Source organism: Lissotriton vulgaris, chromosome 2_1 (genome assembly GCF_964263255.1).
Source record: "Lissotriton vulgaris chromosome 2_1, aLisVul1.2, whole genome shotgun sequence".
Classification (NCBI taxonomy): Eukaryota; Metazoa; Chordata; class Amphibia; order Caudata; family Salamandridae; genus Lissotriton; species Lissotriton vulgaris.
Window position 1 is genome coordinate 720,643,393 of NC_141687.1, and position 24,609 is coordinate 720,668,001.

General features: G+C 41.9%; 1 protein-coding gene across 3 annotated transcripts in view; it reads left to right on the top strand.

The window, feature by feature from the left end:
- The window catches only part of DENND2B (DENN domain containing 2B), a 1,017,138-nt gene that overhangs the window by 756,702 nt on the left and 235,827 nt on the right, over positions 1-24,609 (top strand). For all 3 annotated transcript variants that reach the window (XM_086955999.1, XM_086955998.1, XM_086956000.1), the window contains 5 exons: positions 531-627; positions 4,289-4,333; positions 14,303-14,487; positions 18,812-18,921; positions 19,905-19,974. In XM_086955999.1, coding sequence (XP_086812125.1) covers positions 531-627; positions 4,289-4,333; positions 14,303-14,487; positions 18,812-18,921; positions 19,905-19,974 — 507 coding nt within the window. The remainder of the gene's footprint in view (positions 1-530; positions 628-4,288; positions 4,334-14,302; positions 14,488-18,811; positions 18,922-19,904; positions 19,975-24,609) is intronic.

A 24,609-nucleotide genomic window follows, 5' to 3' on the forward strand; every position in this document is an offset into this window, starting at 1 on the left:
AATTTAATTTACTATTCCAACTCCAGTCCCCGTGGATAGTAGGGAAGGTTTTGAATAGTAAATTAAACCATTCCCTATCCTACAGCGCCCTCCAGCGCAAGTCGTTGTAACGACTTGCGTTGTAAAAGTTGCATGGTAAAGGTAGTGCGTGGTAAAAGTTGCGTTGTAAACACTGTTCCCCTATGACTCTGATGCTGCAAGTGAATAACGTCTTCCTTGGATGAAGTTTAGAGTGAACTTTTCTTTGTAACTTTTAAAATGATATCTATTGTACAAGTCCTTTCTTTGCAGCTTTCCTTGAGTACCTAATCATATTTTAGAGGCAGAGTTTCTATTAGAAATCGACGCACATTGACTTTCCTATGTGTATTGTTTTATAACTTTATTTCAATACCTGTCAACACAGGCAATCTAAGGGTATGATTCTATAATGCAGTGAAAATATTTTGGAATGCAGATTCTAAAACTGTCTAATCTGTGATTTCTGGTCCTATAAATTCACTTGATGAACTTTTTTGCTCTTTTTTCAGCTTGTACAAAGGATAAATTCAATATATAGTGCAAAAAGAGGGAAAAAAAGATTAAAGAAGCTTTCAATGTCCAATATTGAGACAGCATCATTGAGAGGTAATGTCATAGTTTTATTTGCTAGAAAGAATGATTGCCTAGGCTTTAGCTTTGTTGCAAAAAAGGCATTAAAGTTGATGATTGATGTATCTGAAGTATAGGGGCCATTGTCTCCATTGATGATTAGGGAATAGTAAGGAAATGATTGTAAAAATAAAACTTAAAAACGGTGTAACGCAATTACAACTTATGGGCAGGTTTCCACGTTAACTAACTTTTTTTGTTTTGCGAGCTGCTAATATGCTAGCTGCTAATATTAACTTCTCTAATGTATGCCAAAACATTCACTGAGTAGCTCTATCTGAGTTTGTGCCTGCAAACTGATGAGGTAAAAACCGCCTTGCGATCCTTGTTGTGCATTTAGAAAACCAACAAAACACAACATATAAGTCTGAACCTGTTAAAAAGCTAAATTGTAGTACTAAAATTCTAATGTGAAAGTCACTTTTCAGAGTATTAAAATGAACACTAAATTACTGAAGAAAACCTTTAATTTCCATTTGTTATTAGATGTAAAATTGGAATGGAACAAGCTCAAAACAGTGCTTCTTTTCTTGTAATATTGCACAAAAGACTTTCAAAAGTGAAAGAACGAGTTTATAACATTAGACTTACTATAAAGCAAAAGAGGAAACCATTAGCTTTAGAAGCGGTTAGAATTCTAGGGATGAGTGATTCCATATGAATTAAATTTATTTTAAGAAATTAGGTAAGCCAGTGACAAATAGAAACACAATACTTACTTTTTGAAATCAGAGATTGTAAAAGTTACAACATGCATGGTACATGTCTAGGGAAAACTATCGTCCGAGTAATTGAACTAATTGGTACAATGGGTGAATGTTTAGAATACAATAAAGCATTGCAAAAATTAAAGAATACTAATTGGTGTTCAATGCATCAATGACCACAGAAATCCAAAGGGGAGTTGTCTCAAGCAAAAGGAAAGTCAATAATTTGAAATACATTGAGTTGACCATGGACTGCTAGGTCACTTTTCATTCAATTAAAAGGAAGAATGAGTTGCATACTTAAACAGGTAGCAACAAAAGTGATCTAGATGACAGGTGTGAGAATTTTTGTAATTTGGTGATTGCTAGCGCATTAAAACACTAATTTGTACTTAAAAGAATCTTGTTCTGAAGAAGGAAGCAAAACACTAATTTGGCCCCAGAATATCAGACCCAGAACAATGCCTTATCATACTTAACATACATAGATACCGTTCAGTAAAATGGGGGAGCAGGGACAACAGCCTTACTTAGAGCACTCCTATCAACACAATACAAAAGATTCCAAAAGACTGCTCAGGGACGATAGAATCACTTAAGTGCATGCTGGTGTTGGCTATTCCTGTTCTTTAGGGGTTATATTGGCCTTAGATCTGCGTACCCTAAAGAGCATGCAGTGATAATGCAAGCAGGGAAGACTTTATATCAAATCGTGTTGTTTTTTCTACCCATTTGTCAAATAGAAGGATATGATTGGGGTTTAGCTAAATGAATGAAAACTCTGAGAGGTGTTATGTGCCTCCTGGATCAATGAAATATGAGAGTGTTTTACAATTGCAGAGAATGTTGTGTGCTCTGTAAATGTATTTCACCACTGGGCAATATTCAAAGTGATATTTCTAATGTATTGGACCATTTTATAAAACATATGAACTGGAACCTTGAAAAAATCAAATAAAGTAGTACTTTTGCAAATGTATGTCGTTTCAGTGCACAATTTAGGATGAACCTGTTTTTTTGGAATTGGACAAACCTTAGTGGGACACTTTGTCTAGAGGGTTTGCTAGTGCTGAGTCTATTTAGGTTTTACACTAGCTTTGCATGGGATTTTACAGAGACCCTTACAAGGTGGGTAAAGTGTTGAAAAGGGGAAATAAGTTCTGAATCCTAGGGTAAAGGGATAATAATCCCAAACTAAATTGTGACAAGATATGGCCAAGGGAGCTCAAGTGGAAACGAGGAGGTTGGTGAATATAAGAAGCAAGTTAAAAAACGAGACCTGATTTATGTGCAGAGATAAACCTCTGGGATAATCTTAATATCTAAAACCTGTATTTGTTTTTGGTATAGATTGACAAGAAATAATAATCTAGATAAAGCCCTCGCCCCTACAACTACAAGGTTATCAGAAGCAGGATAAAGAGGCATGAGAGAGTCTTCCGTAACTTGGAATAAAGAAAGATGAGATTTTGGTGGCTAACAAATAACCATCAAGCTACTCATCAGACAGGTGTACACTACTTTAAGTAGGACAGAGCAATTCTCAACACGAAAAACGTTTTAATACCAAGAAATGCCAAGAAACACGCTTTCCTAATGTTGTGTTCTGGTGCAGACTGCAGCAGGAAGATATTCATGTCTTATAGACAGGGCGAGGTGGCGCCATGTCAACAAGTATAGTGTCACATTTTCTGTACCTCTAGATGCTAGAAATTAGAGATTGAAAAATTGCATTAATCGGATTATAGTTGAATGAGAGGCACAAGCAATGTTTTCCATAATCCCATACAAAGGTAAAATGCATAGCATAGTTAGGCGGGTAAGGTCTCAAGATTTTGACGGGCTTACTGCATTTCAGAAGCTAACACTTTTACCAGGGCTTCCTAGTGCATATCATCGTATGTCCCCAGAATGACGGGTCCTAGGTCATAATTTGGGTAGCCAGCACTACTTCACAGTACATTAGTTTACTTTGTGTATCCCTTGATTCCAATGATCAAGAATCCAGGAAGAGTCCCAGAGCACATAGGGAGGGAGGGAAAGGTAAACTGATACACATAAATAAGGAGGAAGGGAGAAGCAATAGTTAAACAGAAATGTGTAAATGGTACTACCGAGGAGCATAGACATGTTTCTGTGTAATAACTAGAAAATAAAAGCCTAGCAAACAATGTGATGCAAACTGCAAAAGGAGCAATATAAAAGAGACATTGTATACTGGTCACGAATATTTCAAATAATAGAATGAAGCAAATGGTTCAGGATTAGAAATACATGCACAGGTCCACGCCTAGTGCTCATTGCAGCAATGCAGCTGTGTAAAATATAAGTGTGGGTGAAGAGCTACAGGCCTTTTGGCGTAATGGACATTTTGGTCAGCCCATGTCTGTCTCAAATCTAAAGGAGCAGAAATTGAGAAAGACAAGTTGAGACAGGATTGTGTGGTATGCTATCTCAGAATCTTTGTTGGTGTATCTAAGAAATATGTTATTAGAATAATTTGTAGGATCTTTGACAATGAAATCTCAGGTGTTTACAAATTATTTTTAGTTGCACCATGAGTGTGATTTACTTTATCACAGCCTGAAATCTTCAAAAGCTGTTTCTCATTGCTACCAGATCAGAATTTATGCATGAACTGTTTGTGATTTTCAGGTAACATCTACACTGCATCATATACTAAATGGATTTAGAATTCAACAAAGGTATTAAAAAACTAGCCCAATGTCCATCTCCTCTATCATCAACCACCATCTTCTGACCAACATTTGTTGTGACCAGCAATGAAATTAAAGAGAAACCCCACAATGCATGCTATGCTTTTTTGGCTTTTTATTTTAGTAGTGCTCAATTAACCGCTTGTAAGGAGTTTCCTGCAGTGTTCTTGTAATGGCTGGAAAAGATCCTGACAATCTTTATCTCTTTTGCAGATGAAAACAGTGAGAGTGAGAGTGACTCGGATGACAGGTTTAAAGGTGAGGGTCGGCCTCTGTTAGCCTTCAGTCACACCAGGCCATTCTTGATATTCATCCTAATGACATGATAGTGTTGTTTGGCTGTGCGTGGGAGCGGATGGAATATTATTACGTCCCTGAAATATGGCTGAAGCACCACTTAAAAATTACTTCCTTACATCCTACTTCCCCCTGTCCTCTATATAGAGTGTCTAAAGATGCAGGAACATACACGAGGACATTAGTCTATTGTTTTAAAAGTACCCTCCCATGTCGCTGCTATGTTCCCTCCTAACTAACCCACTCACTGGAATCGCTTTAGCTTTTAGATTTTCACTGCTGGTATACTTCAACATTCATGAATGCTTACTTTACAGATTACCAATCTTTCACTTTTAAAGGCATTCCATTACACAAAGCAAACTCAAATTACTTCTTATATTGTGTTATGAGAAACCTAGTGAAGACGAATAGCCTAAAAAGCACACCACTAAACGCTAAAAACACCCTTACCACCCAATACCCGTACCTACCCCTAAACCCTCACAACACTCTTACCATCCAATACCCTTACACACCCCTAAACCCTAAAAACATCCTTACCACCCAATATGCAGTCACCCCTAAACCCTAAAAACACCCTTGCCACCCAATACCCCTACCCACCCCTACACCCTAAAACACCCTTATTCACCTCAAATTGTAAAATATATATATATATATATATATATATATATATATATATATATATATATATATATATATATATATATATATATATATATTTATATTACCTACTGGCGGTCGCCAGTAGGTAGTTATAGTTAGGATTTTTTTCAATGTTAAATCTCAAAATTCTATTTGGAATAACTTTGGCGCCGGTTGACGAATCTGCCTGAAAATTTCCTCAAAATGGCCTCGTCGAGCTCCGGTCCTTCCCTGAAAGTTTGGAGGGGATGCGTCAAGCGGGGGCCGAGATAAAAGGGGGGTCCCAAAATGCGTTTTCCCCATGTTAATTTCCATAAGTCGGTCGACCTCACTTTTAGCCCGAACGGCTGAATGGATTTCCATCAAATTTTGCAAAATTGTAGGGACTGGTAGCCCGATGTGCCTTTGCTATGTCTCAAGATATGTGCTCAAGTGGATTTTGAGTAATTTAGGTTCAAAAAAATATATATCTATAGGCGCGCCCTGGTACGCGCACCAGGGAGCGCACCGGGCGCGCCACGCGACTTGCGCACGGAAAGCTGATTGGCTCACTGGTGGCTGTAAACATTCGAAAAAGTCCGGAGCGGCCACCATCTTGTGTCTCGGTAGGATTGAGACACAAGAGGTGGCAAAAATCAAAGAGGGAAATGAGCAAAAGGGGGCAGGGTACACCCCCCTGACCCTCTAGGTTTGATGTGGGGGCAAAAAAAGGGTCCCGCAGGACAAATAAAATTTTTCGATTTTCGCGGGGGGGAGCGCCAGGTACGCGTACCGGGGAGCGTACCATGGAGAAAAAAGAATGACACTTTAAAAAAAAAAATAGCATTTTTTTATAAATTGGAGGTAGTTCTGAAAATAACTTTTTTTTTGTTTTTGTTGTTTTATATTTTTTTAATACTTTTTAAAACGATTTTATATTTTTTTGGGATTTTTTTCAGGGGAATAACAAAAACAGGGATTCAAAAACTGCTCAACAGGAGCAAAAAAATGTGAAAATTTAGGGTCTGGGAGAGCAGTGGTGTTCCTGTCTCTTTATAGCAATGAGTTCAACGCTCTGCTCCCCATAACAGAGCAGTTCGTCACAGTCCACGCATAGAAATGTAATGCCTGCAAAGACCGGCTGTACGTTAGGGACCATTCCTTCACGTGTTGTTCCTGAAGGTGTTGCTCCACCAGTGGAGGTGCTGCCGCCATCTCTTGGTAAATTCCGTGCCAGCTCCCTGACACTCTCCCTGGAATAATTATTTGGGTGTCTTCTTTTGACATGCCTAATTAAATTGGCATTTCCAAAGCTATATTTTTTTTGAGGATTGCCTCTGGATAAACTACTGCCACATATTTTGCAGGTTACTTTACCAGCAATAACTTTTTGTTGTCCTTCAGGGATGTCATGCCCTTGGGCGCGTCCCGGGGCGGGTAGCGTAAGCGCGTCGGGGCGCTTACGTTGCGCGATCCAATACGCTCGGGCGCTTACGCGGTGCGTCATAAGACTCATCTCGCGGCTACGAGATACGTGTCTTATGACACAAGGCGGGGCGTGGCGGCTACGCGATACGTCACGATGTGGTTTTCGTTCGCGGCAATAGCGCTATGCGGACGCTCACCGGTACGCGACCCGGGGTGCGCCGTAACATTGCGCTTACCAGTGCGTTCACCGGTACGCGCCCTGGAGCACCTCGGGGTCAAAAATAAAAAAAAATTAACATATTTATACAATATAAAATTCGGTTTGAAATGTTACACTTTTTATACCTATAAATATTTGCTATTAAAAAACCATTGAAATTCACTGAAAAAACCATAGGTTTCACACCAGTTATAGTTAGGAATTAGCATTTAAAAAACCTATTAAATTCACTGAAAAACCATAGGTTTCACACCAGTTATAGTTACCTGGAAATTTTACTGACATAAAACCATTGAAATTACACGTTATAGTTAGTTGGACTCACTATAACTTGCGCGTGCAATGCACTGCTGATGACGTCACATATTACATCACTAATGACATGGTCAGTGACATCACTCATGACATCACTGATGAGACTATCCTTGTGACAGAGTGACAGAGTGACAGACCTCCTTTCACTGTAATGTAACCCTGGAAACACATATTCCAAAATAGAAACATTTTTTAAAAAATGGAGATACCCATACCAGTTACAACAACCAATTCAATAATTCCACCATCTATATACACATCCACTCATTGACCAACAGTTCTATATAGTCACTCATACATATACTCACTCATCATATGTAGTGATACACCTATACATCCTGTTACACACCGACAGTCATCCAAAAGATACTCTCACACATACTCACACATGCAAATAAACTATTGAACATCCATTTATTCGCATATACAGCTATACACACACTACCACCTTACTTCTAAGGAAACTTACACATACTTACTCTCTTAAACAATCATTTATAGAAAAACATACTTATTTAAACAGGAACTCTTACAATCCCTCACTCTCACATATACTCACTTATATACATCAATATTCACATATAGTAGATTAAGTCATATGTAGTTACTGATAAAGACTCTAGTGAGACAGTCATTCACTCACTAACACACACATATACACACTCATCCACCCATACAGTCCTGCACATATGCTGTCTTCAAAACACATACAAGCAGAGAGTCAGTCACTCATGCATCTATGTGCTAAGGAATACCCCCACCAAACCATATAGACACTCATAATGATATTAAAACAAACATCTAATAACCCATATACACACACATGTAGCTAATCACCAACCCATGCAGCCACTTATACACAAAGTGAAACACAAATACATATATTTAAATATTTAAACATTACTTGTTAATAGATGTATTCACTAAGATACACTTAATAAGCCAGTTAACCAATCAATTTTTTAAAAAAAAAACATCCATGTAAACTATTATTAAAACATTTATTCTTCAAGCAACTTTTACATATACATATATAACACATATTCATTTTTTAAAAATACACACATTCACTGGATGGTCTCATCAGTGATGTCATGAGTGATGTCACTGACCATGTCATGAGTGATGTAATATGTGACGTCATCAGCAGTGCATTGCACGCGCAAGTTATAGTGAGTCCAACTAACTATAACGTGTAATTTCAATGGTTTTATGTCAGTAACATTTCCAGGTAACTATAACTGGTGTGAAACCTATGGTTTTTTCAGTGAATATATATATATATATATATATATATATATATATATATATATATATATATATATATATATATATATACACTACTATTATAAAGAGAGAACTGTGCCCTTTGAGCAAGGTAAACTCGAAATAAAGTAGTCCCTTGAAAGTAGCGCCGGCCGCGACGTCTGCGTGATGACATCATTTGCGTTTGCGATCCCTGGCAACACTTCCGGAAATGGCGCCGAAGATCGCGACCTGCTGGGAGGACTGTCCTGCTAGCTGCTGGGCGAAGTGGCGGCCTGTGCGGGCGGGGCGCATGGAGAGTGGTGGCCTGTGCGGGCAAGGCTCCTGGAGAGTGGCGGCCTGTGCGGGTGGGGCGCCTGGAGCGGGACCGGCGGCTAAGGTAAGGATCAGGCACTCCAGGACACGGGCGGGAGAGGGCCGGGATGGGAGGGGGCCCGGACGGGCCGGGGCGGGAGGGGAGGCAGAAGTGCACGCAAGCCTCAAATGCTGCCCCCAGCCCCTTTCTGCCCCAGGCAACTCTGGGGCGGGCTGCTAGTATATATATATATATATATATATATATATATATATATATATATATATATATATATATATATATATACACATACATACACACTCACACATTTACTGGCGGTCACCAGTAGATAGTTAGTACCTACTTTCCATAAGAAAAGCGTTTTTTGTTTTGCTAATAACTTTGGCCCTGTTTGACGAATTTTCACGAAAATGTTCAAAACTAGCTTGCCACTCACTTCAGCTACTGACTCGAAAGTGTTGTGGCGATTTGTCAAGCGGGGGCCGGGAAAAAGGGGGGGGGGTCCCAAAACTTGTTTTCCCCATAGGAATTTTAGGAACGACTACAGCCCTAACTGCAGAACGAAATTACACCACATTTGGCAGAAAGCTAGATCTAGGTCCAGAAAGAGTGCTGTCTGTAATTTGCTGTAAATGTGTACAGCAGTTTTGGAGGTAGTAAAGAAAAGATATTTATGTATATCTAGAGAAGGAGATCCACCACAGAGCATCAACTGAACCACGTGCCAACAGCCGGACCATCATTGGCTGGTTACAACCTGAAAGAAAAGTTGTGGCCATTTTTGTCATTCGGGGCATGGTTCTTGGGGGTGTGGAGATAACGTAGGAATAGGAATAAGGGTTAGGATAGAGGTATCCTGTCACCATGGGGCTGATGGAGGGATCAGTGAGGGACCGCTCATGGGGAAGAAATTGTGTAAAAAGTTTTTAGGGGTCGCATGAGGATTTGCAGATCCATCGCAGCGCTCGGGGTGTGTCCCAGTGTGACTCAGCAGTGAAGCCAGACCCCAACTAGCACATACACCCACTCACAGACCCACTCATCACACTCTCACAACCATTAACACACCCACTCGCCCATCCATACACCCACTCACACACCCATACAGTAACTTACACACCTTCATACACCCATACAGTCACTGATACATCCACTCAGAGACCCACTGACACAACCATGTAACACCTATCAGCCACTTACACACTCACAGACCCACATAGCCACTTACACACCCTCTCATACACCCGCCCATCACCCACTCACATGCCCACTTACACACCCACTCACACATCCATACACCCACTTACATACTCATAGTGGCATACACACCTATACAGTCACTGATACATCCACTCAGACTCGGAGAACCGTTAACATCCCCACTCACAGACCCACACAGGCACTTGCACACTTGCATAGCCACATAGACACCCATACAGCCACTAATGCAGCCACTCACAGACCCACACAACCACTTACACACCCACACAGACAAACCACTGACACACCCATACAGCTTCTTACACACCACTCAGAGGCCCGCACAACCACTTACTCCACCACTCTACACGCACCCATCACACACTCATGCCCACTTACACACCCACATAACTATTCACAGACCCATACAGCCATGCACACACCCTCTCAGAAAGCCCTCACACAGCCATACAGACACTCATGCACCCAGTCACACACCCATACAGACACTCACACACCCATATAATCACTGATACTGCCAGTCATAAACTCAAAGAAGCATTCATACACCCAATCACAGGCACACACAGGCTCTCACATACCCTGGCAGAGACCCAGAAAATCACTCACACAGCATTTACACACCCATACAGGCACTCACACCCATACAGCCACTAGAACACCCACTCCAAGACCCAAGAAAACCACTCAGTCACCCAAACAGCTACTCACACATTGAGTCAGAGACCTAGAAACCACTCACACACCTATTTACACACTCATACAGTCACTCACACACCCACGTATGGACCTGGAGCACCACTTACACAGACCCAGGGAATCACTAATACACCCACTCACAGACCTATGTGGGCACTCATACACCCACTCAGACACTCATAAACCCACGTACACACTCGTACATCTACTGAAAGACCCACTCACAGACTCATACAGCCACTTATGCACCTAGGGACCCGCTGGTTTGCTGCCTTTTAGGGGTTCGTCCTGGCCCTGTGGCCAGCTCCCGACTGCAGGTTCAAAGGCTGTGTGAAGTGTGGGGTTGGTAGCATGTGGCCAACCCCCTACTGCACACAGCCATAGACATTGCGCAGCATGGGGTTAGTTGCATGCAGGGGGCCGGCTGCAGGCCAGACCCTGCGACCAACCCCCTGCCGCACACTTCCGAAGGCCATGCATGGTGATGGTTGGATTAGCATATTGAAATTAAATATTACTTACATTTTTTTTTTTATCTAGCAATTCACTAAAAAAAACAAAGGATAGAGGGACATTATAGTTAGAAAGTAGAGTTAAAAAGCCTTAGAAATTCACTGAAAAAAACAAAGGTAGCAGGGGTGTAATAATTAGGTTCAGAATTTACACACAGAAAACCATAGAAATACAGCAGTTATAGTTATCTCAAGAAACTATAAATAGTGCCCTAAGGTACATAACTCATGCCCTCGCATGCCCTGCTATTTTCCCTACATATTACATTAGACATGTTATAGTTACCTTAAGGCACAAGTATAGTTTCTTGAGATAACTGTAACTGGTGAATTTCTTTGGTTTTGTGTGTAAAATCTGAACCTAACTTTAGCGTCCCTGTAGCCTTTGGTCTATGTGTGTGTGTGTGTGTGTTTTCATTGAAAAAAGCCATATCTTTGAGGGACGTTATAGTTAGTTGGACATTTCTCTCATACAAAACCATTGAAATTCCCCCGTTATAGTTAGTTCAGCTAACTATAACTCGCGTCCCCGCAATGCACTGCTGAGGATGTCACATATTACATCACTCATGACATGGTCAGTGACATCACTGATGACGTCCCTGATAACATCTCAAATGACATTTTTTTCCAATGCTTTTTTGGGCCCTGGGGGTCCTTGTGGGACCCCCTGAGCAGGCCTAGGGTGTCAGGATGTTTCTACCCTGCCCCCTTTTCTATTTTATTGCATTTCTTTTTCTCTTTTCTTGTGACTCTGTTCTACCGAGTCACACGATGGCTGCCAACACTTCCTGGTTTGGAGTGTTCACAGCCAATTAGAATAAAGCTTGTGGTCGGGAGGGTGCGCAGATCCACTGAGCCTCTATATATGAGAACTTTTTTTTTTTTCTCCATAACTACTGAACAGATTTACACCATTTAAAAAAAGGATGATTTTTGAAGCAAGCACTACCTTTTTGCCAAATTTGGTGTATTCCAATTCCAGCTGTAGCCGTGTCTAAAGTTTCCTATGGGAAATTTATTTTTCGACCTCTTTTTTTTTTTTTACTTCTCAGGAACTACTGAACGGATTTACACCATTTAACAAAAAGAGTTCTTTCTGAAACAAGGGCTACCTTTTTGCCAAATTTGGTGTCATTCCTTTCAGCAGTTCGGGCTGGAGCCGTGTCTAAAGTTTACTATGGACCTCCCTTTTTTCTCGGCCCGCTTGAGGAATCACCCCCAAACTTTCAGGATAGGAGCTGACCGGAGCAGGCCACAAGTTTTGAAAATTTTGCAAGGATTTGTCAACCTGCGCAAAAGTTATTGGGAAAAGAAAAAACGCTTTTCCTATGGAAACTAGGTCCTAACTATAACTATCTACTGGCGACCGCCAGTAGATTATGTATGCATATATATGTATATATCTGTACATGTATATCTCCAGGGGTAAAGACGTCATTGTGAAGGCTGTCCCCCAGATGAACTCTTTCAAACTGCACACCAAAACATAGGAGTGTCTGAAACTGCGCCACTAGCCAGACAAGAATAATTCTCCCAAAGTAAACACCTAATCAAACTTACTACTTCACAGACTGCATCATGCACTGCCTGGCCAGTGGTTGTCAGTGTATTACATACTCTCTCTGCATTGTTCCTCATGGTTATAACAAGAAGGAGATGCTTCATAGTCGCTAGATCATTTGGAATGCTTTATTAATTGCTTTTTGCAAAGAGAATGATATCTATTGCTCTAGAAGATATCTGAAATATGCCTGTTCCTCCCCTTGCATGGCCTGCCTTTGTATTATTGTTTTGCAGCTTTGTCTTGGATACCAGTGCTTAGTAAATGCAACACAGATTTCTTGACTTTTAAAAGAATCTTAGCCTGCTTGTCTGAATGGAGCTCCATAAACAGAAACCCTGTTTCACAGAATGGTTCCTACACTAACAAACTAGAGGGTGTTGCTACTGCAAAGACTGTCATACAGCGAAAATACACCTGATGTAACTACTACAGCAACTTTGACGCACACAGCAATCACCTTTGACGCGCACTGCAATCATCCTGGATGTCACTGCAGCACAGACAATACCATGTACCTACAAGACCATGTGTGTGTGACTGATATGCTGTCACTTCTTGATTGAAGACCAAGTTCAGATTGCACCGGTGTTTTACTTTTTTCTTCCTTTCGAATGTTACTCAAGTAATTTCAGCTAACAATATTTAGTAAATGGTCATCACCTTGACTATTGCCCTCCTCTGCCTTCTCTAAAAGGACCCTAACCTGCATAGCAGTCTAACACTGCCTTCCTGTTGAGAGAAACACATGTTAATCTTGTAGGGCGTCGGTGCACCTGTTGCCTCACTCTGGGCAATAGTATTTGAACATTTTACAAAGACTTAAAACCAGTGCTCTCCATATGAATAATCCAAACGTCATACCTATCAATAAAGCGATGACTATCTGCTCACCAACCACAGGAGTTCCATTATCCCCTACTGCACACCTACTCGAATATGGCTGATGATCCCATAAGATTCCTCTAACCAGAGAAGACTCATTTTCACATCTTAAGCACATAGCCAGAGATGACCGACTAACTCAGATTGTACACCTAACCACAGAAGACTGAAAATGCCATACTGCCCATATCACGTGCAAAACACAAATAGAGCAATATTTAAATATTTAAATATTTGAAATCAAGAAATGTTTGTGTATGCTATCAGATTCTTTTGGTGTTTAAAAAGACAAGGCGTATTTGTGTGCTGTTGTATTTTTATTTATGGCTATTTTGGACAAAACGTCTCCGATGTCAGAAAGTCAAAAGTTTCATTGTGGGTGCATAACTGTCATATTTATAGTATGCATTTCCGGCAGTCTAAGAAAGTGTGTGTCAGGAGTATAATAATACATGCACAGCCAAATATAATTCTCCCAACAGCAACGGAACGCATCCAAAACGGCTGTTGGTGCCATCTCAATAATATATTTAATTAGAAACATTCCTTGGAACGCTGTTAGAATGTTTCTTGTTATGGCATATGGTAGAAATGCAATGAAAATAAAATATCTTTCCTTGCCTGGTATTTCTTGGCATTGGCCTGTACAATGAATGGCTTTTGCAATGTCTCCCACATAGTTGTTGTTTGTTACTATTTCTATTCACCAAGGCCTAATTGTATCTTTCATTCACCACCAAGGCTGTGAATCGTTAGCTTGAAAACTTGAACCTGTTTGGCTTTTACCGAAAATGAAGCCATATTGTCTTTCTTCCCGCGCGCCTTCCACCCCGCTCCTTGTCCCACTGACTGAGGCGCATGTTTCCTCCCCCTGCAGCTCACACCCAGCGGCTGGTGCACATCCAGTCCATGCTGAAGAGGGCGCCCAGCTACCGCACGCTCGAGCTGGAGCTCATCGAGTGGCAGGAGCGCGAGCTCTTCGAGTACTTCGTGGTGGTGTCCCTGAAGAAGAAGCCTGCCAAGAACTCCTACCTCCCGGAAGTGACCTACCAGTTCCCCAAGGTAGATCCAAAATGAAGCTGGGCAGGTGCTTTCTGCGCACTCTCACGTGTTTTGAGTTTATTAATTGGAAGAGATAGGAAAGGTATTTATCTAAGTGTTCTAGAAGAGGTTGCAATGTTAAGGGGTTTGTGCTTTTCAGAAATGATAGCACATGCGACTGGAGTTTCAGTAAAAAAATAAATGTGTTCAATTTCCTAGTATAGATAAGCTATCAGCACAGCCCAGTGTGCCCTGGCCTTGAACGGCGCAGGCTTTGGTAATGGGTCTTCTTATTTACAGAGTCGGGGGCAGATCTATGGAAAAGGGCTTATAAATCAGCCTAGTATCCAATCATTTGCAATAATGATGAATTCATGGGATAAAGTAGTCTCTGCTGTACTTTTTACGGTTATTGTGAGTCACTGGGGAGTTCATGACCATAAAGAGGAGCACACTGCTTAAATCCTTTGTGTCACGTTCAGTGAAGACATAAAGAATAAAAGCAGAGCCCTCACTGTGAAATTCTACACACCAGTGGAGTAGAGTAGCATAGTGTGCAGTGGAATATAGTAGATTGTTTAAGAGTATAGTGAAGTGGCGTGGAGTGGTGCAGGATAGAGTGGAATGGTGCAAAGTACAGTGGAGTTGTGTAGAGTCTATTGATATAGAGGTCAGTGCCATGCAGTGTTGTAGAGTAGAGTGGCGTAGACTGGAGTGGTGTAGAGTGCAATGGCGAAAAGTGCAGTGGTGCTAAGAAGAGTGGATAGAGTGCACTGGCACAGACTTGAGAAGAGAGCAGAGTAGAGAGGCTTAGAGTGAAGTGGTATAGAATGCAGTCTTATAGAGTGCAGTGGTGCACAGATTAGAGTGGCGTAGAGTGTTGTGGCATAAAGTGCTGTGGTGTAGAGTGCAGCGGCGTAAAGTACATTTGCATAGAGTCCACTTGCGTAAAGTGTCATAGACTAGAGTGGTGCAGTGGCACAGAGTAGAGTGGTGCAGAGTAGAGTAGCGACGAGCTCAGTGGCAGAGAGAGCAGTGTTGCAGAGTAGAGTGATGTAGACTGCACTGGTGTAAAGTACAATCTAGTAGAGTGGGGCAGAGCAAAGTGGCAAGAGTGCAATGGTGTAGAGTAAAGCAGAGTGTTGCAGAGTAGAGTATAGTGATGTACACTGCAGTGATGCATAAAAGAGTGGTAGAGAGTTCAGTGGTGTTGAGTGTATTGGTTTTAAGTAAAGTGGTGTAGCATACATTGGCATGGAGTGTGGTGGCGTAGAGTGCCGAGGGGCAGAATAGAAGGAAGTGGAGTTGCGTGGAGTGGATTGTCTCAGAGTGGAATAGAGTGACAGAGTGCAATCTCATAGATTGCTTCAGAATACAGTTCAGTGGCATAGAGTGCAGTACCATAGCGTGCAGTGGTGTAGAGTGCAAAGGTGCAGAGTAAACTGGCATAGAGTGCTGTGCAGTGCAGTGGCGTAGTGTGGCGCAGGATAGAGTGCTGTGGCGAAGAGTGGAGTAGAGTGCAGTGGCATAGAGTAGATTGTTTCAGAGTAGAGTGAGTGGCATGGAGTGGTTCGGGATAGAGTGGAGTGGTGCAAGGTAGAGTACAATGGCATAGTGTCCACTGGTGTAGAATGCTGAGGCATAGAGTGCAGTGTAGAGTGGCATAGACTGTAGTGGTGAAGAGTTTAGTGACGAAAAGTCCAGTGGTTCATAGTAGAGTGGGGTAGAGTGCACTGGCATAAACTTGAGTGGTGCAGAGCAGATGAAAGACATGTCGAGTAGAGTGGCGTAGAATGCAGTCCAGTGGTGCAAAATAAATTCGAATGGTGTAGAGTGTTGTGGTATAGACTGCAGTGGCATAGAGTGCATGGGAGTAGATTACATCTCCAAAGAGTGCACTGGTTCAAAGTAGAGTGGCAGAGAGAGCAGTATTGCAGAGTAGAGTGATATAGAGTGCAGTGGTGTACAGTAGATTGGAGAGAGTGCAGTGGTGTAGAGTAGAGTGCTGTCGAGTGCATTGGTGTAGAGTGCAGTGTAGTAGAGTGGGTAGAGTAAAGTGATGAGAGCGCAATGGTGTAGAGTAGAGTGGTGTAAAGAACAGTGTTGCTGAGTATAGTATAGTGATGTACAGTGCAGTGGTGCAGAATAGATTGGTGTATAGTGCAGTGGGGTTAAGTGTATTTGTTTTAATTAAAGTGGTGTCGCGTTCATTGGCATGGAGTTTGGAGGCATAGAGTGGAGAGGTGCAGAGTAGATTGCAGTGGCATAGAGTGGAGTGCCATAGAGTGGATTGGCTCAAAGTGGCACAGAGTGCAGTAGCATAGACTGTTTTAGAATACAGTGCAGTAGTGTAGAGTAGCGTGGTGTAGACTGTAGAGTGTAGTGGCATCGAGTGGAGTAGCGTAGAGTGGTACAGGGTAGAGTGCAGTAGTGCAGATAAGAGTGGCATAGAGTTCAGTGCCAGAGAGTGCAATGTTGCAGAGTAGAGTGGCGTACAGTGGAGTCTTACACAGTAGAGTGAAGTGGTTCAGAGTAGAGTGCAGTAGCATAGAGTAGAGTGCAGTGGAGTGGCATAAAATGCATTGGCTAAGAGTGTCATACAGTAGAGTGCAGTGTTGCAGAGTAGAATGTTGTAGTGTGCTGTGGTGTATAGTAGAGTGGCATAAAATGCAGTGACACACAGAGGTACAGAGTAGAGTGGCTTGGAGTACAGTGGCATAGAGAGCAGTGGTGTAGAGTAGAACTGAGTGGCATAGAGTGCAGTGGTTTTGAGTGCAGAGTATAGTGCAATGGTTCAGAGTAGACTGCAGTGGTGCAGAGCGGAATGGAGTGGTTCAGAGTAGAGTGGCATAGAGTTTAGTGGCATAGGGTAGATTTTTCCAGAGTAGAATGGAGTGATGCATGGTAGAGTATAGTGGTCTACAGGGCAGTATAGATTAGAGTGTCGTAGAGTGGATTTGAATAGAGAGCACTTGTACAGAGTCGAGTGGTACAGAGTAGGGTGCATTGCCGGAGAGTGCAGTGTTGTAACTTAGAGTGGCATGAGTGGAGTGGCAGAGTGTAGAGTGCAGTTGTGATAGTAGAATAGTGGGGGGTAGAGTACACTGGCATAGATAAAGTGGTGTAGAGTAGAGAGGTGTAGAGTGAAGTAGTGTAGAGTGGAGCGGTGCAGAGTAGAGTGCAGTGACGCAGTGTGGATTGGAGTGGCTTAGTTTGGAATGACATAGAGTGGAATATACATGGTGTGGTAGCACACTTACATTACAGACAACATATGTTCAATTGAGATCACCATTACATTTGCATAGACATACAGTTTTACTGATAAAAGTATACAGCGTACAAACGATAATGTGTGGAAATGTCATCACATAGTATATTTTTTGTTTTGCTCATTTTAAAATATTTGTTTCTACCGCCCTTCAGAATGACCAAAAAGCATGCTTCATTTGGGCTTTTCTAATTCTGAAATATCTGCACACTTCATTTACAGACAATTCAATTTTGTTGTGTGCTAGAAAAAAAATACCATTGGACAGCTTTCCTCAAGCACTGCCCCGTAGCCAGAATGATTGTCACTAAATCTTCTCACTTTGAAGTCAGAGAAAAATAAGTAAATACCAAGCCCCCTGGAAGACGCAGGCTGATATTTGACCTCTGTCTTTGAAAAGATAAGAACCAGACTGTAAGGCATTTTTGCAGAAATCGAGCACTGATGGACCAACACAGTAAATAGGGTTTGGGCAAGGGAAGGGACGAATCGAGCTGGTGAGCCAGCAAATAGAAAGCAAGCAAATGTGAGTTACAAACCACAAACCCAATGATAAACAACGGGTAGAATGCATACCCAGGTCAGTTTTCCGAATGTCCCAAAAATGTTGTTCGCAAACCAGACACCTGCGCTGTCTAATAGGCTTCCACCTAAAAAACGCTGGAATCCAACGCTTGCGCACTAGTATGCATAGTTCCCATTGCGCTAGTTGTGGACCCTATCCGCTAAATCATCACGCTGAGGTACAGGACGTAAATCCACCTAAAAGATGCATCTTTTAGTAAAGATATGGTTTTCTAGAAATCTGACGTAAAACTGTTGCGCGCTCATGGGGACCCGTTAACTCTGCATGCGTTGACAAATGACGGGAAATGACTGCATGTGCGGTAAAGTACACATGAGGGCATATGGGACTTCTGCCATCACCACATACTTTCAGCACCAAATTATTACTGGCACTTACAACGCTGTCTTTGCTGGTAGTAAAGCACCTTCCGGACGAAGGCTATTCATGCTGTAGAAGTTGACAGTAAATCACATGATTGGATATGTTTGTGTCCTCCCTCCCCACAGCTGGAAAGGCCAACCAAGCAGGTGCGTGAAGCCGAGGAGCGCCTGAAAGCCATCCCCCAGTTCTGCTTTCCTGATGCCAAGGACTGGATGCCCGTGTCCGAATACACCAGGTAATAATTACTGCTGCTTTTCAAAGCTTGTGGTTTTGGAAAATGAACCTTTAATTGCTTGGCACAGGACTTTGACAAAATAAAAGATAGATTTTAGACAGCGGTGCAGGCTTGCACAGATGTATTCAATTATTTCTAATGCAGGCCTTTTTTTTTTCCTGGAATATTTGTGGCAGCGGTTGTGTTCCACAGTGATATCATCTCGATGGGAATGATCTTGGGGTTATCCACAGTGCCAAATCCACTTAGGGACACCATCTCCTCTGAAAAGAGGGCAGACTTCCACGCATTTTCGCTCAGTTGAAAGCTTAAGATGCAAAAAATCTCTGTTTTCCGTGCAAAGGAGGCCAAATATATTTGTTTCTGAATCTCAGTAACAGTTGCTACAGCAATTCCTCCTGTGTTCAAAGGACAAATTCATGAAAGCAAACAGTCAAACAAAGCTGCTTAGACCCACAACAGTTGATTCACAAGTAATTGTGAAAATCTGTAGTGCACAAAATTGATCTATTCCAACTGTTAAGTTCCTTGTTCTGTTCGTTTGGTCTGTCTGCTGTCCTGCCAGGCCACTCAAGGAATACGAAAGAGCATGTTATTTACGAAAGCCATTCTATGCACATTAGATAAGAGTGTTAAAATAGAACAGGCATGCTGGAAGAGAGGCATGCACATGCCAGGGAAGCTCTATTCTTTTCTACTGCATGGATCCTTCAGGAGGCCCTCAACTGACCTGTGCTTATGAATTATTTCAGATACTACAGATTTAATTCAAATGCGTATTATGGCATGTGTCCGCCATTTTATGATTTTTCAGATAATACTGAATTTTTAAGTCAGGATGGGTTTGATTATCACGGGTAATGAAAAAATGCTAATATGTTTAATTTCTAATTTTGATTGAAGATCTCGCCCTATTCAAGTTAGCGTAATATCTGTTTCTGCGGTGGTCACGCTAACATTTTCTTGAACACACTTCATTTCAGTGAGACGTTCTCTTTCATGCTGACTGGCGAGGATGGCAGCCGGAGGTTTGGCTACTGCAGGAGATTACTGGTACGTAAATGCATTGAGACTCCAAGATGTCAACAGTGGCAGATAGGCGAGCAGGTGTCCGTGCTCACTGTGTGCAGTATTCGTTTCACAGGTCAATGATGAGGAATATTTTGGATTTCTTATTTTAAAGTTGTCTATTAAGTGTGTACTTTTGTGGTGCCCACTTTGAATGGAAACACTTCCATTTGGAAGTGTAATCAGCCTGTGCATGGTGACATCACGAACATCTCTGAAAAATCTGCCTCAGAATGCAACAAAGGTGTCAACGAACTGCCTGTTAATGTTGTACACTGCTTTCTGGAAATGATAGGGCAGTTTGAAGAGGAGACTGTAGCCAAAAGACGTACCTTTATGTCATCGTGAAGTTTTTTTTTTGCAGGTGCAAGCCCCTCAGACACTGTCTCTGAGTAAATGTTTACAATTATTGACTTGGGTCAGTCTTGAAGTCAGTTCGGTCAAACTCGTGCAAAACCTTGTAGCCATGCAATCTTTATATGAATTTTCTTGTAAATATATTGTGCAGTTATTTAACTGTTTGGATGGGGGTGTGCATTTCGATTTCACAAAGAATAGGGGAAATAATCTTATTTGTGAAGTCACCGGCCCCTATAAGTGAGAAGAAACCATTTTCTCAAAGTTTATCTTTATGATTTAGGTTGATGACGTTCATAAGGAGGTCTAATGTTATAGCTTGATGTAATTAATACACCTACATTTAATTTTGTATCGAGTTGGTGGGGATGTTCCGTTCAGTTGTATGTAGGTACACAAATAGCAATATTGGTGATTCGCGGTTGTTCGCTTTAAAAAACCGATTATTGAACATCACTGCTTGCAGAATGTCTTGGAACATGGATTTCAAGTGGTTTTCCGAATTGGTAGGTATGGTGTCCTCTGTAAATCACATAGCCTGTACATTTCTGGGTTGTCAAGAAATTATTTTCCAGTGGGTTTTCTTACATCTCAGCACTGTAAGCATGTTTGAAGTTCTTTCATCTCACAGTGTGTGGAGTCCGTCTTTGTCAAACTACTCGTGTTTATTTTTGCATGTGTAAATATTGCTTTGTTATGTTTCAAGCTGAGTTGACCATTTTCTTATACATTTTCACAAGCTTGTATAACCATTCGGAGGGGCTCGTAATTCCTGGCAATAACGTTTAGTTCTCTGCACAGTGCCAATATTGTGTCATAAGAAACCTCTTCAGAAATTTAAAGCCGGGAGAATTTCAGCCAGACATCTTGGCTCGTGAAAAAGGTGTCTCGGGATATGTAGGCCACTCTGAAAGGCTGTGCCAGCAGAATAAGGTACATCATAAACCTTGACCTAGGAAAACAGTGCCACTTTGGAATACTGTGACCGAAGGTCTGTGTGCACAGTGATATTGGGAAAGGCTACATATGTGCAGAATGTACACAAAACAGGTGGTTTGTATAACCACTCATTCAGTAGACTTATTCTTATAATTTGGAAGAGAGGAACCTGTTTTCAGGCACCGTTAGCGGAACTCTTCACATGATTGCGAGTGTTGATACCTCTTGGTACCTGTTCTATACTCTAGTCATGTGGAGTACAGACAGTTATGACATTGTTTGTAGATTGCTAATTTAAGTTGGCCCTGAAGTTTAAATCAGGCAAAAATGCTGCAGTGTAAGTATTGCCACTTCTCCAATTGAGTTTTTGATAGGCCGAGATAGAGGCTCTTTTGTGTGACCTCGTGGCCTTTAACCAAATAAAAATGTTGGATTGCATTGTGAGGGCCATACTGCACGGGGGTTGGATACCTCTAAGCTATGTAGAAATGAATAGAGATTTGCCTGATCGCATGAATGCCACACCTGAAGCCTGTAATCTCTAGCAGTGTTGTTGATTGGAAACAATTATTAAGCAGGAAATGGCAAATCTGAAACATTAGCAGAAACTAAAGCCTCTCTTCCTTGCGCCTTTATTCTGGGTGTTTATATATGGTTCCATTTCAGGAGCCTATGCTGGGTCTAATTGCCATGTTTCTAGTGACCTCAAAAAGTCGGTGAACTCCACTTTGCCTGTGGAGGTGCAGAGTGCAGTAACTATTGGGAGGGTTGGTGCAGGAACACTCACCATGCCTGCATATTTGTACCCTAGGGTCTACTGAATTGTGTCTCTTCTGTGATACCAGACCTGGCATCATCCTCCAGGATAAACTATTGTAGGTAGTTTATGGTTATCTATACTGGAAAGCCTCCTGCCTTATAATCCCATTGAAAAGATGGGCTTCTTTCTGTCCATTAGGTAATGAGAAAACGTATTTGGGGTCGGTCAATTAACCTTGCTTTAGGAGGGGAGAAAAATGAGCAAGATGCCCTGCCATGTCTTGCCTCTCACCAAATGAGTTGGGTGCTTCAGGACCACTTTAGATACTAAGGCTGTATGTGGGGGGTGTTGGAGGTCTTGCACAGTAACTAGTGGCCTCCTCCGGTAGACTTTATGTCACTGCACTAGCATGGGTCTTTCTAGGGTCAGTTCATCACGGGTAGATATTGGCCTATGAGGACAACTTGAGAGTTCAGGCGTGGACATGGCATTCTCCAGTGACGTCCTGCATAATAGTGAATCAAAGGATGACTGGGAAATCCCTAAGCTTGTTCTGGTGGGGAGAACAACGCATGATGTGGTCATAGTGGTGAAGGTAAGTGCTTGGAACAAAGCTTCTCTGGTCTCCAACAGCAACTTATTTTCTTTTGTACTGAGAAAATAGTGTGTTTGATGGTAAGTCGCTTATAGCCATGCTAAAGAAATAAAAACACAAAAGTTAACTAAGCAGTGTACCTGTTAACCTCTCAGTACATACCACTGTAGATTTATTTGGGCAACTCTAGTTTAGGTATATCAAGGTTATGGGTTACAAGCATAATCTGCAGTGATTTATTTTCGAGCTTTTTTCTTAATTTACAGATAACATCTTGATACTGCAGTTAATCTAGAAGTACGATCAGTAGTCATGCAGGGCTGTAAAAAATGTATGGAGTATATTCTAAGTTGTTTTGTCCAAACACATAGTTAAAATTACCCCCGGACCTGGAAATTGCTGCCAGTGTCAGAAAGGCAGATTTATTTAAAAATGGATGAAAACCAAATCTAATCCAAGCACTTTCCTGAAATTTACAGTAGTGCAAACATAAAGATTAAGAATCTCTAATCCTTAGCTTGCTAGATGAAATTGAAGAAATATTTGCTTGTTTCAATCAGGTCTCTGAGCAAAAACAAATCTGCAGTCATAGTGAATCAGTTCATGTTTAATGGTATAAAGAACTTCACTTCATTTCTGCATTTATCATTTTTGATATGCACTCGATCAGTTATTTATGTTAGTATTCAATTCAACAATACAGCTCACAATCATCACAGAAGCCCTTATTATCCATTCTTCCTGTATCATGACCATGCTCTTACTCCCTCGTCCCCATGAATTCATTTTTTGCCCCATTTCCCATTTATATGCTTGCTGTTATAACTTGGCCCCATATTGCCTCAATTTTCAATTTTTTTAAACTTTATTTAATTCGTTGGTATTGACATACATTCACGATCATTGGGTACATAGCACTGGAATTACACACCTGACACTGTAGACGTACATAACGTCATATATTGTGAGTTCAAAGACACATTGCATTTTGTAGGGCACACAATTAGGTGTTGGTTGGTGAAGTGGGAGCTGAGTCTTGTTGGCACATATAGCTAAGGAATGGGTCCCAAATGTCCCATGGCTGAGACCTCGGGAGCATCAACTCCCAACAATTTGATAACTGTTTGTGACAATAGACAATATCTTGAATCCAGTATTTCAGTTTAGGTGCCAGGGTACCGCCCCAGCACATTGCAATCCTTCGTTTGGCAAGAAGTAGTAGCAACGCAGCAAGTCTGCGAGAGGTTTTTGGTGTCTCTGCCACATGTCCCAGCAGGCCAACTAGCGGGGAGGGCGGCAACTGTAGCTCTGTGATTTCCCCTAGTGCCCGGGAGACCTCCAACCAATATGACGCAACCGCCGGACAGTGCCAGACAAGATGAAGAAAATCTGCTGTGCCAGCGTGACATCGTGTGCAGTTTGAGTCTGGAGACAGGCCCATCTTGTACAACAGCACTGGGTTGCAATAGGTGCAATGTAGAAAGCTACAATGAATGAGACGCAACCAGTAGTTCGGGGAGAGTAGTTTGAGTTTGCTACAGCAGAATGACCACTGCACGTCTGTGAGTGGAGAGGCAAGATCTTCTTCCCAGGATATCCGGGCGGGCAGTTGTGTTGCAGGTGGGATGTTTTGCATGTTTCGGTAGAGTGCCATGATGAGTTTCCACGGAAAAGTGGCTGTGTAGGTGTACTCTAATGCGGTGGGGGTAGCAGGTGGCGCTGGAAATGTTGGGAAAATCCCACGGAAGGTTGCTCACATTTGATATTATAGAAAGGTGTCTAGCGGCATGTTAGGTGCCATCGGTGGTTCACAAAAGTGGTCACCTGGGAAGAGATCAGCAAAGGTGTGCATGTCAAGCATGACCGCCGAGTGTAGGCACCTCCGTCCTGCAGAGGAGGCAGCAGGGGTTTTTTTTGTCAATGAAACCGAGGGGGCATATTAGAGAGGAACACCTGTGCGTCGCGTCAG